This window comes from Onychomys torridus, unplaced genomic scaffold, assembly GCF_903995425.1.
Source record: "Onychomys torridus unplaced genomic scaffold, mOncTor1.1, whole genome shotgun sequence".
NCBI lineage: Eukaryota > Metazoa > Chordata > Mammalia > Rodentia > Cricetidae > Onychomys > Onychomys torridus.
This window is the reverse complement of record NW_023411260.1, coordinates 21,167-31,645: the sequence shown is the minus strand read 5'-3', so window position 1 is coordinate 31,645 and position 10,479 is coordinate 21,167. Positions and strand designations below refer to the sequence as shown.

At 52.3% G+C, this 10,479-nt stretch overlaps 1 protein-coding gene and 1 pseudogene across 1 annotated transcript; both read right to left on the bottom strand.

Moving 5' to 3' along the window:
• Positions 1–1,510: 1,510 nt before the first annotated feature.
• LOC118575050 lies at positions 1,511–3,598 on the bottom strand (annotated as a pseudogene).
• An 85-nt stretch (positions 3,599–3,683) lies between these two features.
• LOC118575049 (ankyrin repeat domain-containing protein 24-like) lies at positions 3,684–4,164 on the bottom strand. The gene is made up of 2 exons (XM_036175757.1): positions 3,931–4,164; positions 3,684–3,818 (listed from the first exon to the last, which is right to left on the bottom strand). Exons 1-2 carry the CDS (start codon positions 4,144–4,146, stop codon positions 3,684–3,686), a joined length of 351 nt encoding a protein of 116 aa, XP_036031650.1. The 5' UTR covers positions 4,147–4,164.
• Between the last annotated feature and the right edge of the window lie 6,315 nt (positions 4,165–10,479).

The following is a 10,479-nucleotide window of genomic DNA, read 5'->3' as shown; positions in this document are numbered from 1 at the left end:
CAATATACTCTCACTGCCTAACAACTATAGTTGTGGTCCCAATTCAATTATAAATCAAGCTGGTTTTGGAGTTCTAATGTGGCTCTCTCATTCTCTAAACCCAAGGATATTGCTAAAAGAAATATTAGGAGATCCTGTATCATATCAGAAGAGCTGACTGGTGTTAAGACAGAAGAAAACCAATAATCTAACGACCATTGTTAACAAGATTCTATTTCTCTCCATGCTTATTCTTGATTTCTCAGAATCCTTCCTCACATGTCGTGTCATTTTAAGATTCAAATTTTCAAATTTGATATTAATAATGTTCAAATTTTCCACAGTGAAAATAAGTCTTCACAATGGTAATCTCTGAAGTCTCCAGAAGGAAGATTGGGCCCCACACAATGACTCTACTCTGTTTAGAATGATGCCATTACACTTAAGAACATTACAATGATCAGTTTTGGACTGAAAACTCTTCAGGATGGTTCTAAGATGAGATGGCCCATCATACTTCACCTCTAGCCAGAATCTCAGACAGTCTTATCTGTTACTCTGAGACGGGCTAGCCTTATTGAGATCTAACTATCTAAGCTTTCTCAAAGGACTCCACAGAGTTATAGTCGCTCCCTAAACAGCAGGAAGCAATTCTAAAAAATGACACCCCTCTCCCAAAGGTTTCATTTTTCTCAGGGTTACATGTAATGGTGATAGGATTGGGGGTGAAACAATAAAATTTATACTCAGTATTCTCCTTTAGAAAAGAAAAAGGGGAATGGAGAGGTATAGTATAGTAAGGTAGATTATTATATCTACTAGTAAACTGTTTTAGCTAACTATCAGCCTTGGATAATTTGCACTGATATAGATTCTTGTATATTTGATACAATGTAAACTATTCTTATATTCCTATTTAAGATAATTTGTATATTGATACAAATACAAAACTATATTTGGCCAGGTGGTGGTGGCGCATGCCTCTAATCCCAGCACTTGGGAGGCAGAGCCAGGCGGATCTCTGTGAGTTCAAGGCCAGCCTGGGCTACAGAGTGAGTTCCAGGAAAGGCACAAAGCTACACAGAGTAACCCTGTCTCGAAAAACAAACAAACAAACAAACAAAAACTGTTTTTTGTATTGTACCCTGGGGATTCTAGTTGGGGCTCCACCCAGACCACGCCCACAGCCCCTGCCTGTGGGATTTTAGGCAGGGCTCCACCATGCCTAGAAGGAGGTGGAGGCAGGAGGGTCATGAGTTCAAGGTCAGCCTGGACTACTTGAGTCTCTGTTATAAAAACAAAACCCCAAAAAGTAATGAGAAAACAAGGGCTTGGGGATGGCTCACCCGGTAAAGGCAATTGCAGCCAACCCTGACAGCCTTGGTTGGGTCCTCAGGACCCACATGGTGTAAGGAGAAGACTGGGTCCCACAGGCTGCCATCTGACTTTTCCACCAAATTGTGTGCGCACACACGTAAGAACAAATTAAATCAAAATAGAAATCTTGAGGGCTGGAGAAATGGCAAAGCGGTTAGAGCACCAACTGCTCTTGCACAAGACCAAGGTTCGGTTCCCAGCTCCATTCCCACCACCCACATTGCGACTCGGCTCCAAAGTTCCTACAGATCGGACCCCCTTCTGGCCTCGCAGGTACTGCACATGTGCAGAGAAGCCCACGAAAAATACACCCTAAGGGCGTCCTGACAAGGGCGCTCACCTGGAAGACCTGGGCTATTGTGCTCTCATGCTTATGTGCCTGCTTGGCGAGCTGCACCTGCAGTCAGGTCACATGGTGGCGCACCGGGCCCAGCGCCTGCTCCTGCTCATCCCCAGCACTGAGGCCCCGCGCATGCGCTCCAGCTCATAGTGGGCAGTGTCAAGGGCTGAGCTGAGGTCGTCGGCCTGAGCCTCAGAGGCCCACAGGGCTTGGAGCAGCTTGGCAACCTCCTAGTGTGCTTGTTCGCCCTTGGCCTTGGTGGTGGCCAGCAGCTCCCGCAGAGCCTCCAGCTCTCGGCTCCGCCCTGTGCCACCTCCTCTGCCTCTGCCTCCAGCTGTTGCTGGCGCAGCACCTCCTCCAGGCTGTGATCCCAGTCTCCAGCTTGGCCTGCAGTGCTGCCGCCACTGCCCCCAGGTGCAGGGCTGCAGTGCAGGGGCCCACTGTGCCGGTGGCCTCTGCTTCAGCGGCCTTGAGTCCCATGGCCTCGGCTTCATTGGCCTCTGTCACGGTGGCCTGCACTACCATGGTGTCTGTGGCCAAGGCTTGTGCCCCCGTGGCCTCCAGGGTGGTGGCATGAGCTCCTGTAGCCTCAGCTCCATTGGACTCTGTCATGGTGGCCTGAGCCCTGGTGGCTTCTACTCCTATGTCCTCTGTCACAGTGGCCTGCACTCCTGTCACCTTCACTCCTATGACTTCTGCCACTGTGGCCTGCACTCCCGTGGTCTTCACTGCCACAGCCTCTGCTCCTGTGGCCTGAACTCTGGTATCCCACAATTCTCTGGTCTTCACTACCGTGACCTCCATGTTTATAATCCCTGTCCCTGTGAGCCCATCCTGCACCACATGCTCTCCATTAGCCTTCATTCCTGGATTCTCCTCCACTCCTGTGACTTCCACCTCAACCAGCTCACTTCCAGCATTCACCTCTAGGGCCTGAGCCATGGTTGTTCTAGTGTCCATGACCTCCACTGCCACTCCATCTCTCCCCGTGGCCTCTAAACCTGCAGCCTCAGACTCTATGGGTGCCACTTCTGAGGCACTGGCTTCTGTGATCCCGACGCCCACAGAGCCTCTGGCTTGGGGTCTGGTGCCATTGGCTGTGGTTTCTGGATATGTGGTGCCATTGAGCTCCGGGACACTAGGTCCATTCTGGGAGGTGGTGCCCTTGTCCTTACTCTCCTTGTGTGCTGTCTCTTCTGCCTCTTGGCCTCTGGTCACCTCCTGCTGCTGCTGCAGAGCGTGTATGGCCTCTTCATGCTGCCTCTGGAGCTGCTCAAGCTCTGCCCTCAGGGAGTCCTACAAGACCAGAGGGACTACCTCAGGCTGACTATCTTCCACCATCTGCATCTCGTCCTTCTCAAACTCCTCAAGGATCTGGGGATGGGAGGCAGGCAGGCTAAGAGGCAGCCTTACCATGTTCCCCACCCACACCCATCCCCAGAGCTGTGCACTGCCTCAGTCTCCCCCACCTGGAACTTCTCCAGCAGCTCCTGGTTCTGCCTGATGAGTTGAGCCACCTGCTCTTGAAGGGATGCCACCTGTTCCTCAACAGACAAATTCTCACATAGCCAAGGCTGGCCTCCAGGTCATATATAGCCAAGGATCACTTGAATTCCTGATCCTTGTGCCTCCACACAAAGTGCTGAGATGACAGGTGTGTGCCAGTGGTGCAGAGGATGGACTCCATGATTTTCCTCCTGTCTGGCGAGTGTCCTACCCACTGAGCTACAGCCTCAATCTGGACAGTGAGGTCCTACAGTTGGTCCTGTGATCCCTGCTCTGGACAGCTGAGCACACTATGGTCCACCCAGAGGCAGGTCCGGAAGTACCTGCTCCATCTGTGCTCATGACATCTGAGCCTTGAGACAGCATCTCCTCCAGACAGCCAGCCACACCCCTCATGGCGACTAAGTGGAACCTGGAGGTGTAGGACAGGAGTCATTCCCAGGAGAGTGCCCAAAGCCCCCCAGGCTCAGGGCTTGGGCATTCATGCAGACTTGCCCTCGGGGTCGAGTTTTGTGGGCACCAGCCCTTTGTGAGCCATCAGTGAGGCCACTCTGGCCACATCTTTTTTCTCCAAGGCCTGGAGCAGGCGCTGGTCACTCTTGCCCCAGTCTTGGCCCTGTGGGGACATACCCAACGTTGTGTGGGACTGAGTGGGTCACTGTCCCCTCCCCACCAAGAAACAAGGGCAGTTGCTCCGGGCTCTCACCCACCCACTCCTGGGCACTTGCCTGGCGCCTGCCTCTTGCTGCGGGTTTCGGGATAGGGCACGGGCCACAGGGCGGGCAGGAGCTGAGGTCGGTGGGGTTGAGCCAGAGCTGTGGGGTAGGTGGTCCTGGCTGGGGGCCTCGAGACAGCGTCTCTGAAACTTGCACCCCCCAGCATGTGTCTGCAGGCCCACTACCAGGCGCCTTCCAAATGTCAGTCCTCAAACCACCTCCCCTCATTGTGCCTTAAGCCAAAGCCAGTGTTGTAAGACAGCAACCCAAAGAGCAGCATCTCTCCATGTAGATCAGACTATCCTGGCCTGGAACTCACAGAGCTAGGCCTGCTGCCTCTGCCCCCAAACTGCTGGGATTAAAGGCAGGTCTCCAATGCCCCAGCTCTGTTTTTGGTTTCTGAGGCAGGGTCGGGTGTCAAGTAGCCCAGGCTGGCTCTAAACTCCCTGTGAGTCAAGGATGACCTTGAGTTCCTGATCTTCCTGCCTCCCTCTCCCCAAAGCTGGGATGACAGTTATGGACCATCACACCTGGTTTACATAGTGCTGGGGAGGGAAGGCAGGGCTTTGTGGGTGATAAGCCTTACCCCACTGACCCACCGCCCCACCCCTCGTCCACAATTATTTTACTGTCTTAAGTTTTTTGGGACAGGGTCTCACGTTGTGGTCGGGCAGCCTCAAATTAAAAATCCCCCTGCCTCAGCCTCTGAATGCCTTTCCCAAACCACCCTCCAGTGCCCCTTGACCCCATGATCCCCCCGCCCTGCCCTTCACAACTGCTCTGCCAAGGTCAGATAGTCCCCCGAGGCATTAAGGCCTGGCTGGCAGAACTGCAGCTGTGAATGTTCCTAAACTCGCTACCCAGGAGCATGGCTGTTCCCAAGTCACTGCCCACAGTGTCCTTGGACAGCTGCATCCTGTACAGAGGCCCTCAGCATGGTCCTCCATGTCTGGCCTGCGCCCTGCAGCGGCCCCACCCCAGCCCCCGCCCCCGCAGAGCATCTCCCCAGGAAGGAGGGGAAGGCGCAGAGGGACACAAATGCCTACCCCGAAGGAGGAGGCTTCACAGAGGCACAGCTGCTTCATGGCGAATGGGTGTGGAGAGGACAGGACCAGACCACGCCCACCTCTCCTAGACTGGTGGCCCCTCCCACCTCTCGCCCAAGCTCAGCACCTCCCCCACCCCTCACCAGGCTTCAACCTGCCTGGCAGGCGGCCCATCATTCATTCACCCATCCTCTCCCAGTCGTCTACTCATTCATTCATACACTCAGGCCTATCTTTTCATTCATTCGTTCACACATCCATTCTCTGCGACACTCATTCACACATTTCTTAATCTTTTCATTCCCCTTTTCATTCTCTCGTTCATTTCCTCACCCCCCCATTCCCTGACCCATCTTTTCATGGGCACATCCGGTGGCTCACTCATCCTTCCCCACACTTACACATATTCTCACACACTCACCCCTCTGGCCCACTAGTCCATCCTTCCATCCATCATTTGCTTCCCTCCAGCGGCTCTCACTCACCTGCCCCGCCACTATCCACCTATGGGCCTGACCTAAACCTCACCTGCTGGGGCCTCTGCCCTCCTCACATGCGCAATGGGTTTCAGGTAAACTTGCCAGATACAGCTTTCGAGGGCCATGCTGAGCAGGACGAACCACCCCCCCTGGTGTACAGTGAGAGCACAGTAAAAACTGCGCCTCACTCAACCCAACACATGAAGCAGAGCCTGTGCACACCATTAGATCCACTGAAAGAAAGAGTCCCAGCTGGCTTTCCTGTCTCCAGGTCTGTGGGCACCTGTGCGGCTTTAGCACGCAGGACCCACAGAGGCATCCCATATCCTGCCGCTCGGGGAGGAGGGGCAGATTAATGGGCACCACCAAGTCGCCACCCTGAGCAGAGGCTCTGCTATGCAGCATTTATTGAGTGACTTACTGGATGCCTTGGAGACTCGGAGCCAAAGCAAGCCCTTTCCGACTCTGCGGCTTCTGTGCATGTAGTTGGCACTACAGAAGGTGCCTTGGGACAGAGCAGGCAGGAACTTTGAGATGTGGAGCTCCCAGACAGGCAGAACTTGGGTGACATGGGGCTCAGAGGTTAATGCACCAGCTTCCCCTGAATAGGACACAGTTGGGTTCCCAGCACACACACAGGGATCACAACTGTCTGTGACTCCAGTTTTGGGGACCCGAGTCCCCCGCTTCCAGGCTCCGTGGGTCCTGCACACATGTGGTACAGTCCCTGCGTACCTGACACCTCCTTCTGGCCTCCACAGGTACTGCACACATGTGGAGCACAGACATGGATGCAGACAACTCTCGTTTACACAGAAAATGCTTGGTTGCAAGCACCATTCCCCACTGAACCATCTTGCCAGCGCATTACTCGGCTTTTGCAGTGAGTGGGTTTCCAAAAGACTGTGGTTCCCAGGGATTTTGTGAAAAATGTAGCTGAGGAACTGAGGGAAAAGGTAGAAAATATTAAGAGGCCAGTCCAGCCTTACAGTGTAGGAAAGTGATCTCTCTCTCTCTCTCTCTCTCTCTCTCTCTCTCTCTCTCTCTCTCTCTCTCTCTTTCTCTCTCCTCTCTCTCTCTGAACAAACCCTTCAGGTCCCCATTCCCCATTCAGGTCACACCCACAGATGCCCAGCCCCCACAGGAGGCAGGACGCTTCTGAGCTGTGTGACTCAGAGCACCTTCTGCACCCTCTCTGAGCCTCCCTTCATCTCTCAAATACAGACAATATAAGCTCATTCCTTGAAGAACCAGCGTGAGGGTGGGATTGGGGCTCACAGGGAAGAGCACTTGGGAATCCCCATGGAGTCGCTAAATTCAGAGGGATTCAAATAAAAACAGGGGTGGGAAGAGTTTGGAGGAATCTCACTGATGCCCTGCCAGCATGTGCAAAGGCCCTTCTTCCATCCCTGGAGGAGGTCACAGTGGCAACTGTGACTGCAAATGGGGGTGGGAGAGCAAAGCCAGGCCTTCAGAGGGAGTCAGTAGACCCATGTGGGGGGTTAGCATTTGGTTAACAGGAAAAAAAAAACAAAACTGGTCCATGAAGCTGCTGGGAAAGTCACTGGGGGCATGGGGTGGGGGTGGGGGTGGGGGTGACTAAAGGCGGAGCCCTGGGTTCTAAGCTACAGTGGGGGCTCCAGGAGGTAGGACTGAGGGCTCATGCCCTCCCCCAGCCCTGCAGACTCACCTCTGTCTTCTTGAACCGGAGGTAATTTTCGGAATGGATGAATTCGGTATGGTAGGATTGCAATTGGAGTGGGCGTGATTGATGGATGGATAGATGGGTGGTATGGGTGGGATGGCACTGGATAGGGGATGGATTGGATGGATGGGGTTTGGGCATATTTGGGGGTGGATTGGGCACTGCTGGATGTGGGCATTGGATTTGGTTTGCGGGTTGGGTGGGTGGAATGCGTATTGATGTGGAACTGAGTATCCATCGGATGGGTTTGATGGAATGGTTGGCGCACTCGGTATGAATGGATCCGTATTGGGATGGATAGAGATGGGTTTGAATGGGTAGTGGATTGCCGATCGGGATTTGGATGTCGGCTTGGGTCTTTGTATGGCATTCGGAAACATGTGGGATGGGGGACATAGATGCTGAAATTTGGTCGCTGTGCACAGCGATAGGCACTGATGGATGGATTGGTGGGTGGATGAATGGATGGGTGGATGGATGGGTGGGTGGGTGGATGGGATGTGAGGGGGTTGCGTGCGACTGGCGCGGATGAATGGGATGAAATGGATGGATGGAGATGGATGGGGATAGACTGGTCGTGCGGGATGGATTGGAATTTCCTAGATTGGTACTGGACCTTGCGATAGGGTATTGTGAATGGTATGGATTGGTGATTGGAAGTGTGCGTAATTCAAGATGGTATCGCGGATCTGTGATGGGTGGAACGGAAATAGATGGATGGTGTGAGTTTAGAGATTGGCACATGTGCCTGTGATGGATTGCGATAAAGCGATTGGATGGCATGGAGATTGGATGGGATGGGATGGATGGTGGTATGCAGGATGAGACTGTGATCGTGTGGGTGAATGGATGGGATGGCCATGCGGTGGAAGGATAGCTGGACTGCGACTCTCGCGCATGAGCTGCACGGTGGCCAGAGTCTACTGAGAAGTGATTTTGCTCCTCGTTGGGTGGATTTGCTGGGAGGGATATGCGTGTATGGGAGATGGCTGGACTGCGATTGGATGGGCCATGTGCACTATATGTGCATAGGTGGATGATGGATGGATGGAATGGACTGGTAGTGGGATGTGCACTGGATGGTGATGTGATAGGGTGGGATTGGTGTCTGCAATTGTGTAATTGGCTTGATTGGATCGAAGTGAGTGGTCATGTGTGCTGTGGTGTGTCTTATAAAGTTTCGCTTTGGTTTTCGTGGATTTCGTGTAGATAGGTGATTGGACCTGAGATTGGATGGATGGATGGATGGAAGGATGGATGGATGCTGCATATCGGGCCTCAGTTGGACCACAGGACCAAGGGAGAACGGGATTGAAGGTACGCAGGACAGCAGGGAGTCGGCGATGATAGACAGACACAAGATTCTGTGAAACTGCTGCAATTTTACTGAAGTGATTTGTGGTTGATAAACAGTCAAATGAGGAACTGATCATGAGGCAAACAGCAAGGCAGAGATACACAGTGTCTAAATTTGTTCTGATGATTATACATAAAAGACTCCCCCTGTGAGATACCCTGTAGTGGTCAGGCGCTGTCTAGCAGATCTTTGCCAGAGTACATCTCACGGGCCAAGTTGTTCCTTTCCCTCAAGTAGATTATTAAACTTGGTTACATAGTCCATCCCAAAGATTTTTGCCCATCTCATAATATGTGGCTGTATAGATCTTAATATTGAAGATCTTGTCATTCTATCATAAAGGCACCAAGGCTTTCTGTTTCTTGCTAATCGTTCCATAAAAGGCAATGAACTCCATCTGACACTCTTTTTGAATCATATTCTCCTGTAAATGGAAGGGGTTCCAGGTAATTCCCATGCCTGGGATGATACCGTGGAGGAGTCCACCATCCGTCCTTAATCAAGTACTGTACAAATTCCCCGCCTCTTTTAGTGGGAATTGTCAGTGTTGCTAACTCTTTTTCCCTGGAATCCTGATGACTCGAGTGGGGATTGTCTATGAGTTGTTGAATGTTTACATGTAATATTTTCTCACTTTGAGTGGTGGGCTCACTTATCATGAGCTCTGCTTGTTCAATGCCATCTAGTAATTTTTTTATTCTCTTGGGAGATTTTTTTTTAACTCTTGCTAGAATGCTTGGGATAACAGGGGTATTGGCAATGTTTCATTATTATCAGCAACATCAAGAGGCTGTTTAGGGCCTGGCAGTGTGCAGAAGGAAGAGATAGGACAGCATAGAGAAAGAACAGTGTTCCAGTCATTCATTTTGAGGGACAGTGTCTTTGTGGAAGTCCTCCATCAGGAAGCATCACATGAGCTGATTGCCAAGGAACCGCCAGAGGGCTATCCCTGTGGGGGGCTTGACCCCCTCCTTTCCTGGTGACCACCAGATCAATGGCATTTGTCACACAGGTGACACTGCCATGGGTGTGGCTGATGGATGGATGGGTTGGTGGTTGGATGGGTGGGTGGATGGATGGATGGGTGGGTGGATGAATGGGTGGGTGGATGGATGCATGGGTGGGTGGATGGATGCATGGATGGATTGATGGATGGGTAGATGGGTGGGTGGATGGAAGGATGGATGGGTGGGTGGGTGTATGGATGGGTGGGTGGGTGGAATGATGGATGGATGGGTGTATGGATGGGTGGATGCATGTGTGTGTGTGTGTGTGTGTGTGTGTGTGTGTGTGTGTGTGTGTATGGGTCTGCCAAATTGACTGCTCTTGTTTACCAAGAGCAGTGACTAGTATGACTGGCCTGCCTACAAGGGACTGCCTGTCCAGTGTCTTCTCCCCTCTAACTCCAGTAAGTAAGGAGAGTGTTACTGGGAGAAGCCTGGTGAGGGCTCTTTGTTTAGAAGGCAGGATTGAGGTCAAGGAAGTGACCCAGCCAAGGAGAATGCAGGAAGTTCCCCATGGGGAGGTGGAGTTCCTTCTGTCTGGGGGACAGACATGGATCAGCCATGGGGTTTCATGAACAGGAGTTCCACAGAGATGGTGGGGGGATTATTGGCATCAGTGGTTGTACAAGTTCAAGATTGCAGAGCAGTGTCATGGTGATGCCTGTTTACTGTCAGCCTCTTCTAGTGACTGCACTGAGCACTCACAGCTATGGATGCAAGGGGGGATATCTCCTCTGTTTACAGTTGAGGGTGGTTCTCAGAGAGGGCAAGTAACCTGCATGGGGAGACACACAGCAGAGAGGGTAGCAGATCTGCCCAGTTGGGGACTGTCACTGTGAGATGAGCACAGAGGCTGTGCTGTGCAGGGTGCTGTGGTGACCACCCCAGCACCCTCCCTCACTCCACCCACTCCTTCCCTGGATACAGGACAAGATTTCCATCCAAGATGATGAAGACCCTCCAGGCAAGA